Source organism: Crocodylus siamensis, chromosome 5 (genome assembly GCF_052110815.1).
Source record: "Crocodylus siamensis isolate JL-2025a chromosome 5, ASM5211081v1, whole genome shotgun sequence".
Classification (NCBI taxonomy): Eukaryota; Metazoa; Chordata; order Crocodylia; family Crocodylidae; genus Crocodylus; species Crocodylus siamensis.
Window position 1 is genome coordinate 202814835 of NC_143399.1, and position 21341 is coordinate 202836175.

General features: G+C 47.7%; 1 protein-coding gene across 1 annotated transcript in view; it reads left to right on the forward strand.

Moving 5' to 3' along the window:
* Nucleotides 1–21341, forward strand: part of WNT9A (Wnt family member 9A) — a 62309-nt gene that overhangs the window by 31816 nt on the left and 9152 nt on the right. The window contains exons 2-3 of the mRNA XM_090047939.1: nucleotides 5289–5548; nucleotides 9502–9764. Of these exons, the coding sequence (XP_089904065.1) occupies nucleotides 5289–5548; nucleotides 9502–9764 (523 nt within the window). The remainder of the gene's footprint in view (nucleotides 1–5288; nucleotides 5549–9501; nucleotides 9765–21341) is intronic.

The following is a 21341-nucleotide window of genomic DNA, read 5'->3' on the forward strand; positions in this document are numbered from 1 at the left end:
CCTTGAGCTAAGGACCAGAGTAGATAGAAGTGGGAATGAACAGAGGGATGTTTTGAAGGGTTGGCCTTATCAGCGATCAGGAAGCAGCTTTGAGAATGGATCTGAATGGGGACATTTGGGCAGGACAGAGGTGGCAGTAGGTGGTCGGTTGCTTTTAGAAACCGGAGCTAACCTCTTATCCCCCTTCTCTGTTTGCTCCAGTAGAGACCTCTTTGGCTGTGGGGTTATCCAACTTGACCTTCCAAGGCCGCAGCAAAATTTTAAGTTGGGGGTCGGTGTTGAAAGCAGTTCTGCTCCTGGGGTTGTTCCTCTTGAAGGTGCTCAATAGTCACTGGGAATATTATCTCCTGGGAAAAACTCTGACACCCTTGTTTCACTCTATTAAGGTGACCCACCCATCTCTTAGCATGAGTTGCAGGCCTCTCAAAGCCAGTCGCTGCATCCAGCAGGTCCAGACTCACCTCCACTGAATGCAGAGGTATTTTGATGAGGAGTTTGACCTGTTTATGCTTTTTTAAAATTTTTTTTAAATAGTGTGTATAGTGCAGGTCACCCTTTTTTTCCCTCGTATGGAGAAGAGGAAGGGAAAACTGGAATTCCTGGGAGAAAAATGACCAGTGGAATAGTAGACTTGATGTCCAGCGTGAAGCAGTGTCTGGTTTCCTGAACTGCTGAGTCGCTGGACTCTGCGGTGTATTCTGCTGCGTCGCTCTGAGAATGACGGCTTTGCTCTTTTCATAAGCTTTTTGCAGAAAAAAGGGTGAGGAAAAAATGATGAAAAATAACACGGCGAGCACAGCAGCAGAGCAACGTTCATTATAAAAATGAAGGGTTGGGGGTGGAGAATCAAATGGGGCTTTGTATTGATCCACCTAAGAGAGCTCCTTGGAAGAAGAAGCCAGCCGAGGAGGAAGCAGTGGGGCGGGAATGCTATATTTCAGCAGACTTGTCATTGCAGGCAGGTGTAGCAGAGGCGTTTTTCCCACAGAAAAGCAGCTCACTGTGGCTTGGGTCTCTGGTGGCGCTCTCAAAGGAAACTCTTGCGTGTCAAATGGAGAACGCTCTCGTGGGCGTCTGCAGGGACCTACCTCTATCTTGTTCTTGGGTTTGTGGTTTTTTGGGAGGGAGTCAGATCTTACTAAGGAGGAAACTTGGGTGTTTTTTAGAGTTTTATGGCTCTGAGCCTGCCTGAAAACAGAGCTCGTCTGGAAAGTCGATCTCGAAGTCCAGTGAAATCTATGTTACAGATACCGAGCCGTCTTGGAGCACCCCAGCTGCAGGTCTGATGCCTGCTAAGACTATGATAACAGCGGAGCTGAACTCCTAAGGGTCACAACAGCTGGAAGGCCGTAAGAGCAACACAATTAGCAATATAGTATTGCAGAATTTATGCAGCTCTGCTACCATCCAGCCTCGGGCTGGGAGCACGCGGAGTCGGCCCGGAAACGATAGTTACAGCAGTTACGGCGTTGAGACCTGAAGTCCCATCCCTTACTGCTTCCAACTAAATGATGGATTGCATTTGAGCAGGAGGAGTAAGATGCAGACTGACATTAGCTGTGTTTTCCTGTTTAAGCTTCTTCAAGTATTAACAACAACAACAAAAAAAACCCAACCAAAAAACCCCCTTTTTTCTTGCTTACTTGCTTTCCCCTTCCAAAAAACCTCTGTGCTTCCCTTTGGGGGATGGAGAAGCCCTAGATTATTTAGGGGAACAGAGTTGAGCTCAAATGTAGCCTCATGCTAGATGTCTGTAGGTAGTACATGAATAGAAGCAAGGCTCTGGTGTCAGAGGTTGCACAGATGAATAGAGCATAGATGCTGCTCACGGTCTATCAGGGCTCAACAGACCAGGTAGAGAGAAGCTTGCAAGGAGAGTAGGGAGAATTGTCTTGGCCTAGGTGAGCGGAGTACCTGTGTGTCCTGATTTTTCCCCATCCCAGTGCTGTATCTTTCATCTTCCCCTCATAAGGATTGAGGGGGGAAAAAAAAAACTATGCTGGTCCTTCTGATTTATGAGAAATGAGCTGTTTTGGTCTCAGTCCAGGTCCTAGCAAAGAAAGACATGCAACCCCCTCCCTCTCAGCCCAAAATAACACAATCGCACACGGCACTAGTTGGCAATTTCATCCTAAAAGCTAAGGATTTGGGCGAGCATAAAAAAAAATCAAAAAAAGCCTTTGAACTTTGCTCACCCCAGAAGACTTCCAGCCCCCTTGGAAGGAACAGCTTGGTCTTTGTGAGGAGCTGAGAAGGTATCCAACTGACACCATTGCCTCACAGGACCCCACTCTGCATTACGTTGCATAAAAGAGCTTTATTGGATTATAAAGGTCCCATGCAGGGGCAGCTCCAAACCAGCACTTCATGTGGGGGCCTTCGCTCAGCTCGGCTGGCGCTTGTTTATTGATGGCACTGTTTGGGGGAAGAGGAGGAGGGAAATGATGCCTGAGCCCTTCTACTGTGACTGTTGCGAAGTGTCTCTGCATCCCGATGCTGCTACTTGGTGCCCCCAACCGAAACGGGCACAGAGCCGGTGCTGCTGGTTGTTTTTTTTCTTTAAAACACCTGCCTGTGAATGCACCGAGTCACTTGTTCCATGGGGGTGTTTCTTTTGAAGAGCTAGCCTGTTCACCAGCTTGGCTAGGTATTTCCCTTCTCCCTTGCATGTGTTTTCCCAGCAGATTGGGCTCTAGACCTCTGGCAACCTTGACATTAACGCTGTGAAGTAGTGTCTTGTCCTGAAGATGGTTTTCTTGAGGCAACTGCAACTCTAGCTCAGCATGCCGAGGCCTTCATTTTTACCAGGCTCGCTGGATTGCATGTTGCACCACTTCCATCTTCACAAAGTAGAAAATTAGAAACAACTTTTCCCACTGCTTTTGTTCCCAGATGCTTCAGAAATTTGGACTAATGAGCAAAACTCAGCTAATGGGCTGAGATCCGAAGAGCTGGGGGAACAGGGATGGTCCTGCTTGGAGCGGGGGGTTGGACTAAATGTGACCTCCTGAGGTCCCTTCCAACCCGCGTTTTCTAGGATCTTACGGAGACTTTTTCTCTGGGGCGTCACGTGTGGCATAGCTGCACTTGGGGTAAATAACTTTTATCCTCTGCCTGGCATGATATTTTTGTGCCTATGTCTTGGTCTAGGATATTTGTAGTCACCTTGGTTGTGACCCGCAAGCCACAGTTGTCACATCTGGCAACATCCTGCAGAAGCTCTTCCTGCGAGAGTGAATAAAACCGATCCAGTTCACAACCGGTCCATTTAACGCTTTGATATTTTTATCATTTCCCAGACCTTCCAGGCACTAATCCTGGAGGCCTGAGGCCAGGCTGCTAACACAGCACTTTGAATCCCATCCTGGTACTTTTTGAAAAAAACAAAACAAAAAACCTGGGCTTTAAGGAGACTAATGATTGGGTGCCTACCTAGATATTTCAAATAGGTTTTGTTTTCAGAAGGTGATGATCACCTGAAAAATGACATCTGGACTAGTGAGCCCCTCTCCAGCTTGGCTATAGCACCTATGTACTCATCCCTTCTCACAGTTACTTGTATGCATCTTCTGAGATACTAAAGAGGGCTTGTAGTGCCCTCGGACTGATGTTTTAAGAGGAGGTTTGCTTTAGAAGATACTTGTGATGTGTTTCTCTTCTCTCACATTCATGGGTATCCTTTATTCACGATAAAGACTTCTTCAGCAAACTTCCTTGATATATAAGAGTAGATGGGTTGACGGATCCCAATGATGCATGGTCCATTGAATCATTGCACTTCTGTATCGCTGGACTGTTCTGTTCAGTTTAAGGCTACGTGGTGCTACACGTGACTCTTCAACCCATGGTTCACTAGTACCCTTCTTCCTTAGGTAGAAGGTCCTGAGCAAGTGTCTCAGTCAAGGGCAGTGGAGCTAGTTAAAACTCTGCAAATGAAGCTGGTTACTAAAAGCATTTTTTTTTAGTATATTTTGGTGTGGAAAGTCTCTCCATACAGTTGTTTCTTGCGGGGGGTATATAGGTTCTTTCAAAAGCTTTTTAAAAATAGTTTTTCACTTTTTAATTAGAAAATAGTTTGGAAGAGAAAATGGGTGATGAGACGGGGGAAACCCCCTTCCTCCCACAAACTGCAAAACAAAAATGGCTTTTATTAGTTTTGTCAGAAATTAGCTTTTTTTTTTCCCTTCCTTCTTGCCAGCTGTACTGGCTGGGGGCATGTGGGTACCTGGCCAGCACAGTGGATCCATGCCTTTTCATAAAGGAATATCTTGACATTATCATTCGTGTTTGGAGGGGGATGGGGCAACACAAACCCCTGAGTAACAGGAACACAGCGTCCCTGTAAAATGAAAAGCAAATAGGCGTTCCTGCAGCAGAGGTTGACTCCTTAGGGGCTGCAAACCTGACTAGTGTTTCATTTAAAAAAAAAAAAATAGAGGGAAAAGAAGAGGGGCTCCTTTATTTATTTATTTTTTCCTCCCTCTTCTCCATCTCTACCCCCAGCACCCTTTTTTCTGTCTATGCAAGCGCTGAAAGCTGCCAAGCGTGCATCTTGGAGACGCCACAGGCCCAGCCCCGCGCCGGCTCTGCGCGCATCCGCCCAGGGCTGAAGTGTTCCAGCATGTTTTGAATTCTGGCTCGAGCAGTTCTTCCTTTTTGGCTGGGGAAATGTATCTTCAGGTCCCTCGAAACCCTATATAGTGATTCCCATTGACTGACTGCACTGGCACCTGGCCGGAAGAGGGCAGAGCCAGGAGAGTGGGGTACGGGCAGCGGAGCCAACGGACGGCTCATGCCTCCAGCAGATGTTCCTTGCCGCTTCTTTACTCCCTGGGGCCGATGCCAGCCTGGGCGGTGTCCAGCAGCCCGTCACTCGACACCAGGAACAGTATGCTGGCTGCTCTTATTGCACATTGTGCGAGTCAAGGACCTTGTGTTTTGGAGGAGGCTGGAGAGGGGAAGAGGGGGTGGGACACGTATTTCTCTAAAGCTTCCAAATATTTCTAGTCTTCTTTTTTTTTTCCCCTCCCAAGTTCATTTCTTTCTAACTGAAGCCTCTTGGCAGTGTTGCCTGAAGCTGTGGTTTATGAAGTTCTGGGTTAAGGAATAGATCTAGGGAGCTGCATATATCCTGGGTTGTTCCCTATGGAGAAAAGCTCCCCAGATCTCTGCTTTTGGCATCAGCTTGACGCGCTAGAACGCGTGAATGGGGATAGCCGTTTTGCTTGCGCTGACTAGATCTCTGCTCTTTCTTTCCCTTTTCCCCCCATGCCCTATTCCTTTCGCAGGCTGACTGGGAATGAACCCCTGACCATCCTCCCTCTGACCTCAGAAATGGAGGAAGCTGCCGTCAAGGCCCACTACAAAGTGTGCGACCGCCTGAAGCTGGAGAAAAAGCAGCGCAGGATGTGTCGGCGGGACCCCGGGGTGGCCGAGACCCTCATGGAGGCCATCAGCATGAGTGCCCTGGAGTGCCAGTACCAGTTCCGCTTCGAACGGTGGAACTGCACGCTCGAGGGGCGCTACAGGGCCAGCCTGCTGAAGAGAGGTAAGCCCCAGGGATCGGGGGCCTATGGCCATGGACTGGTAGGTTGAGTTGCAGAGGGCCGGCCCCCCCCCACCCCATTGCAAAGGGTCGTATCGATGATTTCATGCTAAATCATCAGACTGAAGGCGCTGCCTCCAGTCCCCTGTGTTAACAGGCAGTTGTTACCGAAGGAGTCTTCATTTCCAACCCTTTCCTGCAACAAGGGATGCCGTTGCATGCTCTGTGCTGCTCGGAGCAAAGGAGATGAGGGCACTGCTGCTGCAGAAGAAGGAGGGAAATAGTTGTGGTGGAATCGTGTTCCCACTGTGAGGATGTGCCTACCTGCTTTTTTATTTCCCGAAAGGAAAAATAAGGTTGAGGTTGGTTTTTATTTTTATTTTTAGCAGAGAGAAATTTTTACCGTGTTTCTCTCTTTTGGGGGTCTTCTTCCTAGAGCAGAAGCTGGGTGAGGAGAGAGCATGCACTGGGAGTTACTCTACCGTGTAGGAAGGGAGAAAATGTCTTCACAAGTGAGTTCTAGTTTCTCTAGCGGAAAATTATTGTAATCCGAGTTGTTTTCTGGGTGAAGAGCAGGGAAAGCCAACCCCATGCTTTCTAGACTCTCTACCACCCAGGAAGCTACAGAAGTGGTCGGTTGTGTTTACCCCCTCTGGTGCTTCAACCTGCTTGTCTGTAAAATGGGTGAGTGAAAGGCCATGCAGTTGGGAGTAGAGGCTTAGGAGTCTTAACTTGCAACTCTGCTCCAGCTGTTAGGCCATACTTTTCTCTTCCGGTAGGCTTCCTCCAGCACAAAATTAGGCACGCACAGCTGTCTAAACTGATGCGGTGTCAGCGATGGTAGGGAGCAAAGGAAGTCTGCACGGTTCTGCTTGGACCCATAGTACAGTCTGCCGGCTGGAGGTACCCCTGGCTAATGGGCTTTCTCACGCTGACACCCAGAGGCCACAGTCTGTTTTTTCAGGCCGAGAGCTGTCCCGATGGGTAGCTCGTCACAGGGACCTGGATACCGCACAAGGCAGAATGCGTTATCTGCCTCTGCAAGAAAAGGCACTGCGTAATAAATGACCCTGCCAAAGGCTGCAGTAGTCTGCCTGCTGTCTCATTGTTCCATGTTTTATTTCTCCGCGCTCGTCTGTACCCTCCACAGATGCTGTTAATCTTGCAGATGTGCCTCTAGCACAACATACTCCCCTTCAATCTTTCACTCCTCCGCGCAAGGAGTTGCTGGTTCCTGTCTCCGCATTGCAGCAAGCCGTGCCTCAGGGCAAAGGGGCATGTGCCTGCTGTAGTTAAAACCCCGGCAAGCTGGAGTGTGGTTTTTTTCATCCTTTAAGACTTAGCGTGCCCTTCCCAGGAGGAGAGCAGCTGACTTGCCTCATTTTTTTTTCTTTCCCCCCCACACTCTTCCTCTGTACCTTATGTTCAGTCACCAGAAAACTGCTCGATTGCTGGGTTGCAACTTCCAGATAAGTGGTCTATTTCTTAAAATAACAAATGTGCAGTTAAAGGATTTATTATTCTCTTTGGATTCCCTCTTTGGAGACTTGCATGCAATTCTGGAAATGGCTGAAACTGGATAGCTCTGGATGGCAGGCTCCCTAGGCACCTGAGGTTAGAATGCCTGCATTGATTTAGAGCTCATTATCTTGTTACAAAATATCTTGGTGCAATCAAATAGTGCACCATGGAGATGGCTTTAAATCTGGCCAGAGCCAAATGTCACATGAACTTGGGTGAAGCGTGTGAGCTGCCCAAGAGTGAGTTGATACCTTGGTTGATGGGCATGGGGAATGAAGGATGGGAGAAGAGCAGAATAAGCTTTTTATATCTAGTGGGGTGGTTATGAAATCCTCTACAGAGAACAAGTCCCTGGTATTATTACTTTTTTTAATACTTGAACAAATGCATCTTGCCACCAAAGCCCTGTAGTGGCAGCATGCCACCAGAGTGGATCCATTCTCTCCACGTGCATCTCTGACCTTGCATGTCTGTTGTTCTTGTTCTTATTCTATATAAATAAAATAAGAATAATATATATATATATATATTTTTTTTTTAATGCTGGGCTTGTCACATGCAGAAGGTATCCAGCATCCCATTGAGACCAAGGAGAAAATAATGGTTGCTTTCTTAGCAGGTCAATTGATGGCTGGTTTTGGCATTGCTCATAAGTGACATTTTTCCTTCGGGATCTCTAACCACAGAATGCACTTCCTTCCTTTTTTTGGGACAGCGACAAGACTGGGCCATCCTATTCCAAAAGCCCTGGAGCATCGCTCGGAGCAGTACAGAGCCTATGATGCACAGTGGAGCAGTTCTGACATCTGTCCAAGGGAGGGCAGTGGTACCCATGCATTCTGGCTAGCACCTGGCATAGCCTAGACAAATGATCATTCCCCCCCAAAATTAATTTCCTACATGGAAAGCTTGTATTCTGCACGCACAGTGAAAAGACAGGCCTGGAAGTACAGGGTAACCCTGGAAAAAGGCTCTCTTGCGAGGCCAAAAAGTGCAAACGTGCCTTTTGTACTCAGTGATCGCAGATGAACCAGATCATTCCCTTAAATCCTTCCTGCCTTCTGGTGCAGGGCAGATGTTATGAGCCAGTGTGGAGCCGAACCCATTTCTGTTTTACCTTCTGTCAGGTGTCCAGCAAATTGTGTTCTCTTGACAGCAGCTGGACACCCTTGCCATGATCTGATGGAGCCTGCACCTGCAATAGGTTAAATTGGCCACTGTGAGATGATGGGTAATGGGGTTTATGATCCCTTACGTGGGGTAGGGTGTCGTGCCCCCTTGGGTACCGGATATGCAGAATATACCCATGCTGGGGCTGGGCTGGTACTAAGATCAGCCAGCGACTACCCCTGCCAGTGCCGTGCTTCGAGTGAAGGATGCGGTGTTCAGTAGTTGTTTCCTGAATTGGTAGCAGAAGGGGAATCTCTCCCTGCTCAGACCTTGGCCCTGCAGAGCTATGATCAGCCCTTGCCCTGTCCAACCTGTCTCTCCCATCTCATTTTTAGTGCCAGGTGTTGGAGAGCAATGCGATGATGCTGGAGCAATAATCGGGACGGTGCGGTGCCCTGTGATCGCTGGGCACGAACCTTCCCAATGGCAGCTCCAGGAATGGTCTCGCGACAGTTTGGTGTAATCTGGGGTGGTGGACTGGCTTTACAGATGGATCCACCCCCATTGCAATTGGCTTGCCTGACTTTGGGCACGGGGGTGTTTCTCGAGTGAAGTCCAGACTCGAATTCTGGAGTCTGACCTCAACTACGCAGCCGTGCAGGAGTTGCTCCATCGTTGGCTCCTTGTATGACCTTAATGCAAACCACTCTAGCTTCGCTTCAGTTTATTTTCCAATACAGTGCAAACGGTCTCAGTCTCAAGTGTGTGAGAGAGAGAGAGCTAACTTGGTAGACTTGAGATTTCCAGAGGATGCAGTTAACCGCCTGTTTTGCTCAGTCTGCCTCGCTTACGTTGCTGCTAGTTTTCTTCAGCACCGGCCATCAAGACTTCATGCTTCTGGTGCAGGCATCCTTGGGGTCCCCCCCCCCCACTTTGTAACCCTTTAGCTGCTCAAGGCTGTAGTACACACGTGGGTGGTGGCTTTGAAGTCCTGGCTGGCCTCATCTCTGCGATGGCACTCTGCTCGATTGGAAGCAGGATGGTCTTGGCAGATCCACGCACACCACTGGGACCACTTTTTCCCTCGATCAGCCCCACAGACCTTGCCACATACTTGTGGAGAGCTTCAGGTTGCTGCTGCCCTGCCAAAGGAAAGAGGTTCCCTTCATTGCATTCTCTACTACGTCATCCCACAGAGTTCAACAGGCGGTTTTGGCACAACTTGTTCCTTCCAGTTCAGCTGCTCGTTGCAGTGTTGCCTGCACATATAGTACAACTTGTTTTGCTGAGCCCCAGGTAATGGTGTCCTTTTGGCTCTCTCCTAGGTTTTAAGGAAACAGCCTTCCTCTATGCCATTTCCTCAGCAGGGCTCACCCATGCCATGGCCAAAGCCTGCAGCGCCGGGCGCATGGAGCGTTGCACCTGCGATGAAGCCCCTGACCTGGAGAACAGGGAGGCCTGGCAGTGGGGCGGCTGTGGCGACAACCTCAAGTACAGCAATAAGTTCGTCAAGGAGTTTCTGGGGAAGAAATCCATCAAGGACCTGCGAGCCAGGGTGGACTTTCACAACAACCTCGTGGGCATGAAGGTGAGTCCCTGGTCCTATCTGGACTTCAGGCCCCGTGTCAGTAGGGTGTGTAGTGGCAGGGGGTGTCACGGCTGAATTTTGCTTTGCTTTTCATCTCTCTGGAGCTTGGTCTGAATCTGTCCAGGTGTCTCTTCCTCCTTCAGACCCTTCTTCCTCCTCCGTGACTCGAACACACCTTGTTCACGGTGGGATTTTTTTTGCCGTGGTGTGCAAGGGAGCCTCCCTTTAGGAGACGAGAAAGGGCAGGGCTTTTATCCAGCTCTGAAGGGAAACTTTTTTCCACCTTCATCTCTGCTTTGTTTGGCACTCCTCACTTGCCCTGCACTAAAACCACTCAGATTGGCTGGCGCAGGTGCCTCGTATCAGCGTTTCACTGTGCAAACCTAGAACTAGGACATACTGTAAGCCTATAAATAGTATATAATCCTTGTTATTGTCCGTGTGATTGGATATAAGGGTTGGGCTGCGATTTTAGAACCTGGGGCTCCAGTTTCCCGGTCTGGTGCTGCCGGGCTGGTTGCATTCTAGGAATCGCTGCCACTGACGCCGATTGCATGAGGGATGGTTCATTTTTTTCATACGTGCGACAGAGCAAGGTGATCTGTTCGTGCCCGTCTTGCCTGTTGGCACGTACGAGCGCAGCACCCGACTGTCCTAGTCCAGAGTGGAAAAAAAAGCATGGGATTTAGCTGATCGCTGAGGATAGCTGCTGGCACTCCTGCGCCCAAGATGGAAACGGCACACTTCAGACCCTGAGCAATTTTAAGTCTGTGGTGCAGCCCTTCCCTTGGGTTGTGCACAAAGAGCAGCCTGGGGGGGTGGGTTGTATTTTTGTATTGCAATTTTAGTATTTTGTATTGCAATTTTAGTCTTTGCATTACAATTTTAGTGTTTGTTGCTCAGCTGTGTCATTCTAGCAGAACTAAATAAGGCAGTGTTGCCCCTCAGTGTTGCAACCGCGTGCTGCAGCACTGCGAGGCCATGCCTGCCATCGTCCTGTCCTTCATTTATAAAAGGGAAAACAAAAATCTGGAGCCTTGCCCCAGGAGGCCCCTTCCAGTCCTTTTGAGACCAGTCTGCTGTTTTGTAGGCAGATGTTAACTGAAGATAGCCCTAAAATCATCACGTCAAACCCTTGCCCATGGTGTTGGTTATTTCTGAGATGCCAGCACAAATCTGTTCTCTGTAAGTCCAGGATCGAGGGGTCTGTCTGCATTACCTGGCACAACTCCCTGCATACTCCTTTTCTGCAAATGGGTGAAAGGGAGGTCTCGTGAAGCACTGGCACTCTGCAGAGTGTCTGGCTCTGTTTTAAGCCATGCATGTGAAGACCCCATGCAAGAGCCCCTCGCAACCGCCCTTTCTCTCCTGTCTATTCATTTTCCAAGTTATAACGTGCTGGCTTTTGGATACATTCGCCCCTGTAGCTATAGGCCCGAGGTCCTGCTCTCAGCAGTAATGCTTAAGTGATCCATCAGTGGATTTTAATCTCAAAGGTATGCACAACCTTTAGGGTATTATAGCCTAAGCTAGGACTCTGGGACCAGGGACCACCTTGTTCTAAATGTATTGGCTGCATAGTGCATAGGAGTCTTTAGATACTAGTGTATTGAATATGCTTTGCCAAATCATGGAGAATCAAATGGTGCGTCTTGTAGAAGGCACTTAATGGGTGCGACTGTCCAGATGTGCTATTTCACGACTACCTTCTGCAGTGCAATGTCTGCATCCTTTAGAACAGGGGTTTTTAACCAGGAAGAGAGACCTATCTGAAGTATGTCTGCTTGAGTGTTTCAGTGAAAAGCCACTTGACATGTGTCACCAGGGTGGCAAACCATCATGGAATAGGATCATAGAAAGAGAGGACTGGAAAAGTCCTCGGGAAGTTGTCTGGCTCAGCCTCCTGCTCGAGGCAGAGTCATCCCTGTCTAAACCATTCCAGCAGAGCACGCATGCGACTTGCTCTCAAAATCCCAAGGATGGAGGTAACCCTGGGGCCAACCCATCTGGCTAGCACGCTTTTCATATGCGGGCAGGAGAAATGAGCCCGGTCCCTTGCTATCTGGCTCGGTCCATCTTTGTTCATGTTGGATGACCAGGCCTTGCAAAACCTGCCTCGTGTAAGATAATATCTAAACTGATAACGCTTGGGACCTTTGCATGCTGGAAAGGTTTAAATGTAATTGGCTTTGGCTTTTATATTAGCTGTGCTATGATTACAAAGAACGCTCCTTATTCTGTCTATACTTATCTTTTCCTTGAAGTCCTTGCTTTCCATACAGATAAAAACATGCCTATCATAGGCCTCATATCCATTGCCGCGCTTGCTGAGGGAAGGATCAGAACCTGCGTTTTTATTGATCCATCCAGAGCTCTTCACCTCTCAGCATTGCTTTCAGTGAAGGTGACAGGGGACAGGCTAGCCAGTTCAGTTTGGCTTGAACACTGGGCCTGTTTTCTCCTCTCCACACCAGAAGCAGCTAGGCATTGATTAATCCTCCTTCTGTGCACTGCAAACCGTGCACTGCAAACCATGCACCCGTGCCGTAGCATGAAAAGCTAATTTGAAAGGTCTGAGAGCGGGCTGCTCTAAAACTCATTTGAATCCCAATTTGAATTAAAGTGAATTAAATAAGGAGGCCAACGTATACCATGTCTTGGCTTTTAATGTGGATCAGTAAGTCAGCATAGGGACGTAAGAATGGAAAGGCCCATCTTTTGTTAGTCAAGAATTAATCAGAACTACAATAGACCATTCTTTAAATGCCACTGTAAAGACTTTATGTAGTTTTACTGTCATGAAGTACTTAAAGCTTGTGCTCTGGTTGCAAAAGAAGCCAGCAGCATCCTTCCTACGTGTCGAGGAGGAGATGGACAGACTGGAAGGGGTCCAGCAGAGAGCAACACATGATTAGAGGCCTGGGAAGCATGGCTTGAGGAACTATGGTTATTTTTCTCTGGAGAAGAAAAGACCAGAAGGATTTAGTAATATCTGCTCAGTCTTCCAATACCTGAAGGGCGACTTATAGAGGGAATGGAGATGGGGTTGCTTTTTGTAGCTGTAGCAGACAGGACTAAGCAATGGCCTCAAGCTGCAGCAGAGATAATGGAGGCTGGAGATTAGGAAGAAGTACCTCACTATGTGGGTTATCAAGATGAGAATGGGCTACCCAGAGAAGTCGTTGAATCTCCATCCCTAGTTAGGCCAACATTTGGTTGGGGTGGTTTGGTCAGGCTTGATCCTGTCTTGATCAGATCTCCTGAGATCCCTTCCAGTTGTACTTTCATATGGTACCGTCATCCCCATGAGGGCTGTTGTTACCATCTTGAAGGGGAGAAGCTGATGTATAAACCACTTAAGTGACTTGACAGAGGTCACACAAGCAGCGTTTTGGCAGAGGAGGGGATTGAACCTAGGTTTCCTGTTCACACTAACCAAAGTACCACCCTGTTTCTTAATTTGAAACACTTGTCCATGCTGGTGATGGTGGTGGTGGGGATTGCATTCATTGTATGACATCAGTTTATTGAATAGCTGGTGTCGATCAGAAGCAATGCCCTATAAAACCTTCCTTGGGGTGGTCCAAGCACAGCCAGGGGGAGACTCCTTTCCCCAATAGCTTTGCTTTAGCACCGGTGTCTCCCCACAAAGAGCATATGTTCAAGGGGTATCCCATTAAAAGCATAGCACATTAATTGATGCTCGAAAGTTGGGAAGCATTACTCCCGGCCTGGCAGAACGTGTAATGGGTCCCCTGAGATCCAGCAGAGTTGGGGCAAGGCTTCATTGGCTACGTTGGCAGCATCCGGTCAACAAGGCAACTTCTTTATCGGGCCATGAGACTCACGAGTGACCTCTGTTTCTGGCAGGTACCTCTCCAAAAGAGGGTTTCCTAGCTTGAGCGTCTTTCCATGATAGAAGTGTCTAATTTTATTTCGTCTTCCACCCCTTATTTTGTCTCCCCACCCACCCATGGGTTGACGGCAATTTTGCCACAAACGCTGAAATGATCGCTGACCCGGTTGTGCCCATGATGGCTCGCTAAGCGCTTTCGATATGACCTCAGCCGCTCATGAAAGGGCAAGCTTGTCTGGCGTGAAGATGAGGTAATTAGGCTGAGGACTTCTCCGGCCTCCTCTTTATTGCGAGGCATGAGCTCTGAATAGACCACTTATTAAAAAAGCAATTTCCCGTTCTCTGCCAAATCTGCCGCAGCTCATTCAGCTATTCTTTCAGTGGGGGTTGGAAGTCGACCCAGTAAAGCTCCCTCGCCGACAATTAAGTGGAAGTTCCTCAGTTATATTAAATAGCAAGGCCAGACTCTCTTCCAACACCCTCTTCCCCCCCCGCCGCCATGTCCTTCCCCCTCAAGCCCACAATCGCGGCCCTCTTTTGTAACCCATTAATGAAAAGTCAGAATATTAGAGCACTCAATTAGTTCCACCGGGCTGGAGTAAGTGATGTTTTAATTAAATTCACCCATGTTTCTCAGCAAAGTATCATTAAACATGACTTCCCCACTACCTCTCCGGAGCGTTGCTAAGTTCCTTAATCCTAGAAGGGCTGACCTTTTCCCGAGGCATGTCTGGTCAGGCATGTCTTACAAATCTGAGGGGCACTATGAAAGGGGATGCAGTTATCCAGGAAGAAATGTCATGTTCCCATTCCTTCCCCCCCTTCCCCTCCTGGAGGGGATAAGACCGAAGGAGATCAGACAGTGAAATGCAGAATACCTGCCTCTTCTAGCAGGGGTGCAAAAAAAAAAAACAGAAGGCAGGGTATCTCCCCTGAAAAAGTCTCTTGCTCTCCCTTTGAAACACAGGGCGTTCTTCAAAATGCAATACTCTCACATTACATACCCCCCAACCATTTTCGAGCAGCCTGGAAGCTGAACTGGGGCTGTTCGACCTACTGAGCTCATGTGCCACTCAGCCATAAAAATGAATCCCTCTTATTCCAGGTCTGCCTCTGCGGTTCTTCAAGTGAATGCTTGTAGCTGGAGGGCAAATCCTGGCTTTTCTGGGGGGATTGTTGGTGCGGTACAGAGGGGTTTTTCACCTCTAAACCCAAAGGCAATATTGGGCCCCACTTGGTAATGACTGTTTAGCCCCCTCTAGCTGCTGTCAAGCCCCTGGGGAATAAGCTGGAGTGAGGCTGGAGACCACCAGCTGCATGGCTGGCTGGGGATTGCCTTGCTGTTCCTTAAGTCTCGCTTTGGAGGCGGTGTTGGCAGGAAGCTTGAAAACTGAATGCCGTCCCTTCTTTTAGCCGAGGCATCAGACAACTTTCGGGCCGGTTGGGATCTATTGGTGTTGCTTGATATGGTTCCTAGCACTGGTATCCGAACGTCTCCATCTGTAACGGGGAAGTACTCTTCTCCCCATCTCGCAGGTGAGGAGACAGAGTCGCGCAGGAGGTTAGTGGAAGAGCAGGGACTTGGACCAGTTGTGGGAGGAGAGGATCGAAGTGCAGAGACCGCAGTGCTCTTTATCCCCTCTACTTGTTTTCGATGTAAAATAGGATTTCAGTCTCCAGAGCTGTCAGGCAAATGCCTTAAAAACCAACCCCTTTCCACATATCTAATTGTTCTGTTCGGCAAGTCAAATCCTGCTCTCCCCTGTTCCTCTGCCACGCCGGCTGACAAAGCAGTAGGGGATGTGGCTTACCGTGGCACGTCTACACATGCATTAACGTGCCATAATTACGCCACATTAAATTTAGTGCCTGTTATTACATTGACTACAGTGGTGTGGTAGAAGGTGCTAGTTAACTTGTTCTAGTTCAGTACCTGTCATATGAGGTACTAACTTAATGTGCTGTAATTGGTGCTACTGCACGGTAACACTGGCTTGTGTTTTTTACAGGATGTCAACATGCGGTAGACTAATTCTACTGTGCATTAGCATGGCTTTTGCTATAACGTGCTAATGTGTGGGAGAATTGGTGTACTGCGCTTTTAATGTCTTGTGTAGACGCACACGGCATCAGGTTGTTTTGTTTAAAGATATACTCTCGGCACCCTGGACCTTGAAACATCCTACTATTTTTTTTATGCCTGCACTCTTCCCCATTTGCTTACTGAGCTGGGGGTCTCAAAGCAAAAATGGGATTTGTGCCTGTGATTTGTCTGCAGGTAGAAAAATGCAAAATCCAGTTTTGGTTAGCTCCCAATTGGGTCTTGCAAACAGCTTCCCAAACACGAGCTTGTCTCTCCTGAGGTTGTCCCCTGATAGCCCGCGAGGAATTGTATTTTGTTTTTTACGTCGCACTTTTCATCCTCAGCAGAGCTTTATAAAAGTTGACTGATTCAGGAAAAAAATTGAAGCTGAAGTTGGCCTGGAAATCCTAGCTTTAAAGCAGGCTTACGGTCTTTCAAGTCTCATTATGCTGAATAGGAATTTATTTTATGTTCTTCTGGAGGGTTGGTGGGGGGGAGAGGTTTTTTTGCTCTCATCTGAAATCCCCCAGTCAGTTTTCCACCTGCAAATGTTCATGTTCTTACAACACTGTACGTGTTTCTGCACCTTCACCCCTCACCTTCGCAGGTGGGGCTCTGTCCAACAGATCTTAAAACTGACCCAAAGAGAAGACTTGCTTTTAAAACATCTCTGGCAGGGGGCTAATGTTTACTATTGCAACCTGTGAAACAGCTGAAGCATTACTTGAAATATGGACTAATGGCAGCAGTTGGTGTTGAGGGACCGGTTGGGTTCAGGGTTGGGGAGCATGCGAACTGGGCGAGGGGGGATGATGGTGGCCATCGTTTCTTGACCTGGGACAATGAGCAAATAAATGGGAGTTGAAGGTATGTGGCAGTGGATCGGAGCGGGGTCAGATTTTAAGAGGAGCGTTTCTCCAAAGAGCCCGTCTGGAGCAAAAGCCCCACTGTCGGGAGGAATGCGTAGGCTGCTCTGAATGTACAGCTGACTTCTTTGCCCCAAAAGGAGATGGAAAGAAGGTTTAATGCCCAGACTCTGGGGAGCCGCAGTCCAGAGCTGGGGAGAGTGATAGTATGGTCTAGGAATTCCCATGGTTGGGTGCCCAGCTTGGACTACCGCTGCTTGCATTCAGGCCATTCCAGGAATTGGCTCAGGAGCACTGCAGGGTCTGATTGCCCAGTTGGGAATGAACAGGAATTTGCTCAGTGTTTCAGCCAAGACGCTCAGGGATTACATTCGCAGTGTATCCAAAACTGATTATTACTAGGCATTCGTTTGCTACCAAGCGCAATCTATTGTTGTGAGAAAGGATTATGTGTTGCATAGCGATGCTCTGTTATGATCCCTCTCCTTGACTCTCTGTCAGTCTGGTGGAAGCAAAGCCCTGTGGTATCGGCTTAATCCACTTAGCTCTTGTGTTCACACAGCAGCATGGAGCAATTGAGATGATCCAGCATTCCCACCTGAATTTCATTTCCCCTGCCTGCATGTTTTGTTGTTTTCGAGACTGAGTCTTTCTGGTATTTCTGAGACCAGTTGAAATCTGTCTTTTATATAACTGTGCTGATTTGCAAGGGGGCGTAGTGTCACATCCCCACAAGTAGCCCAGGTTTGGAATTCATCAGTCTATTCCTTGCCATACCCTTTGCCCACCATTCAGCCTGGCTTAACTAGCGTCCTAGCAGAATATTTCTAATGTCGTTACACCCTGGCGATGCCTACAAAATTGCAGCAAGTCCAGATAGACTCTGAATTGGATGGCATCCATCAAAGGGAGCGTCGACTTGGGCCGCCGAGCGTCGACTTGGCTAACTTTGTGCTGAAACCCACACTGCTTTGACTACAGTGCTATGGTAGAAGGTGCCAGTTTAACTTGTTCTAATCCATTTTCTATGTTTTCCTCAAAAGCAGTCCTTCCAAGTTACTCTTGCTTGAGAGTAAACCACACACTTGTGATGCTCGTCCCCTGCTCTGTAGTCTTAGCACTGAAAGGAGTCTCCAGCGCTACTACAAGATCCCACCAGCAGGTTTTGGTCCACTGGTTGCCCCTTAGTGTTGATGGATAGAAGGAGGTGGGTCAGGAGCTGCTTCTCTTGGGAACGGAGAGAAAAACGGAGGGAACAGAGCCGTCTGGAGTAAAGGGATAAGTAAAGACATAAGCTGAACTGAGTCGGCAGGAAGTGTCTGTGGCAACCATTGTTCTCTTGGGAACCAGTAAGCTATGGTTTTTTGCAGAACATGTCCTTGAGTAGCTGAGTCTTGACTCACAGCAGCTAGAAAGGGCATTCTCTAGGATTTTTACTGTAATGGCCTTGTAACACCCATGAGTCTTCCCAAGCCCCATACGAGGGGTGTCTTTTAAATTTGGGGATGTGTTGCAGTTGCACACTAGCAGTGTAAATGCTGAACAAAGACTGGCTGGCTCATCAGAAATGAGAAAAGGGGGAGACTGTGCACACTCTCATGTGGCCCATCGTATTGCATGTGAGCAGTTCTGGCTGTTGATCAGTTGGAAGCGGGACCCGGGAAGTTGTCTAGTGGTTTTAATATTTATGTGTTATAAACTGTCTTGTCCATCAACTAAAATACAGATGATAAACCTTTAGTCTCCTTGTATGTACTGTAGTAGTGGCTGGTTGATGCGAAGGGGATAGGCAAAAATGTTGCCTTCTACATGGTTTACGTTTCTGTTGGCTTCATAGGATGCTGGTAGTCCTGCATTTCCTGCAGACCCATACTGGTGGGGAGATGGATGGGCTGATCAATATAATCCATCTTGGTGTTGCAAGAAAATCACCAGGTCTCCTTCCGCTACCACAAGATATAGCCGGCATGGCCACTTACAGGGAACTCGCATGGTGTCCATCATACTGTGTGTTGTTTCTTGAGGTCTCCAGCACTGGGATGGTCTCATCTCATAGCCTGTAGGGCATGGGTGGAGTGGGTTATGGAGCAGGAAGGGAAAGAATAAAAAATCTTGGACCGTGACATGATTGTGATTGGAGACCATATGCAAGTATCTCATCAACATTGCCCAGCGCTGTGGTGGTCTGGGCGCTAATTTGGGCATAGGAGCTTGTTTCTGATCTTGGCCAGGGTGAGAAGGGAAAATCGGTTTTAAACCAGCCATTTATTTATTTATTATTATTTTGTATTTGAAATTGTTTTATGCACTCTTGTGTAACTTTGTGGGAATTCTCACAAGAGTTGGCTAGACGGTTCGGCTCACAGCTTCCAGCCAAGCTGGCCTGGCCGAGTACTATAAAGCAGCAACGCATCTGTCTCTAACCCATCACTTGTTTGAATGTTGCTGGGTGTGTTTACATGAGGTGTTACATCGCCATAGTGATGAGCTACGGTGCTGTAGCTCATTGCTATGGTGACGTAGTGTAGGTGAGCAGGAACTGTGATGTTGCTGCTACTGCACAGTTACCAATGAGCTACACGCTTTGTGGCGCCGGGGTTGCACGGTACTGATGGTTACTGCACAGTCCTTTAGTACTTGCTAAAGCAGGTACTAAATGTGTACTAAATGTGCAGTAACAACTGCGCAGCCAATCGCATGTAGAGATGTGCCCACTGCGTGCTGTTGGACTGCACTTGAGAAGGCCTTGGCTTTTGCAAGAAGTATGACTGTTGGCTGGGGCTTGCTGAAGGCAGTGTTTATGCACTGCATCTTTCTAAAAATGATGATTGTATCCGGATTTTATATATATTTATGTTTTTGATCTTGGCTGGGGTGAGAAGGGAAAATCAGTTTTAAAACAGCCATTTATTTATTTATTATTATTTTGTATTTGAAACTGTGTTTTTATATATATATAACTAGATACCAGACAGCTTCTCCTGGGTGGGTGGATATATGTGTGTGTGTATATTTCCATCCCCCATCCCAGCCAAATCCCAAATGCAGCCTAATGCAAAAGCTGCATTTTCCACTACAGAAGAGTGTATGTGTATGTTGTTTTAGCTGTACTGTCAACCGTTGTTGAGACCTGTGCTGGAGGGATATGGGGAAAATAATCACTCTAGCAAATGTTGAAGTCTTGTATCACCCCCTTGTGCACACTTATCTCTCATAGCTAATAAGTCTGCCACTTTGCAAATTCCATGGCATGTGACTTGCCTCTCTCCATCAGGCTGTGGGGGAAGCCCTGGCCCTAGAAATGCAATTAAAAAAAAAAAAAAAAAAAAAAGCAAACCCCAAACCCTGCAAAAAACCAAAAGCACCCCCAAAAACCCCCATAACCCATAACTCTGGGAATCTTGTACCGTCTCAAGAATGAGTGGTTCTCCTCTGCTCATGGTGGGGTGAGAGTTGCACCGCTCTGCATGATAGGTCTTTCCAAATGGCTACAGACCTTTATAGAGAAAGAGCTGATGGCTACAAGTCAATCTGCCACTTAAAGCTATCCACAGTTGGAGACAACTCAGCTCCATGGATGCTGCTTTTGAGTTGAGAGTGGAAATACCGTTGCTGTAACCAACTGGTATGTCCCAGTGGCAAAACTGACTCCTTAAGATCAGTTATGGGCTGCAGATTCGGTCCTTATGTCTCAAAATTCCCCTGCTTTGACACCAAATTCAGACTTCATCGAATCATAGAAATTTCAGGTTGGAAGGGACCTCAGGAGGTCGCATCTAGTCCAACGCCCTGCGCCAGGTAGGACTAGCCCCAACTACATCATCCCCGTCATAGACATTTCAAGCAACTCTACTGACGTTTGTGGAGATAACGTGCTATATAACGGGGTCAGATCCTTGTCCCAAACCAGTGCTGTATGCAAAACCAATGTTGGTATTTGCATGGTTTTAAGACTCAGTGTGTCACCTGTAGCATTGAATACTGGAATTGTTGCACCCTTTCTACTGATGCAGCAAGATTGCCATCTTAAATTGGTACTAGCTGTTGCCCTCTACATCTCTAATAGGTATATCTGCCTTCTTGTTAGCGTGTCTCTTCCTGTGTTTAGGCTGGAACATGTTTAGTGGTTAGCTAGTCTAAATGCAGTGGGGATGGGAAATCCAGCCCAGCATAACCAGCAAGCATCTGTAAACTGATGATCCACAGAACGGAGCCATAGATGGACTAACGTAGCTGGCCCACTAGGGAACTTCTGCTGTCACTTGAACTGGGCAGGTGGCTATCAGAGGTGTAAATCCAAGACCTTTTATGCAAGGATTCCATTTTATCTGCTCTAACAATATTAAACAGCCTTTTGTTTTGCAATGAGTGGAATTTTCTTTGGAAGAATAGAGATGCGTGATAGCAGGGGTAAGCAAGGTGAATAGCCATTCATACTCCTATCTATCAATGCAGAATAATTCTGTTGTAAATAAATTGTCTGTTTATTATGGTTTTAATATCACCCATGCAAATTACCAATCCACTACAGGCTGGTACCACAGGATTCATAGAAAAGTAGGGCTGGAAGGGGCCTCAGGGGGTTGTGTAGTCCAACCGCTGCTCAAGGCAGGGTCATCCTAGATGAGGATGTAACCAATAATGGTGGAAATCCCACAGAAGGACATGTGCTGTGGATATGTGAAGCAGCCCCAGAGCTTTGAACAAAATAGGATCATTGGCTAACCAGAGAGTAGCTTAACTTAAATCCCCTGCTACAGGTGAGACACTTT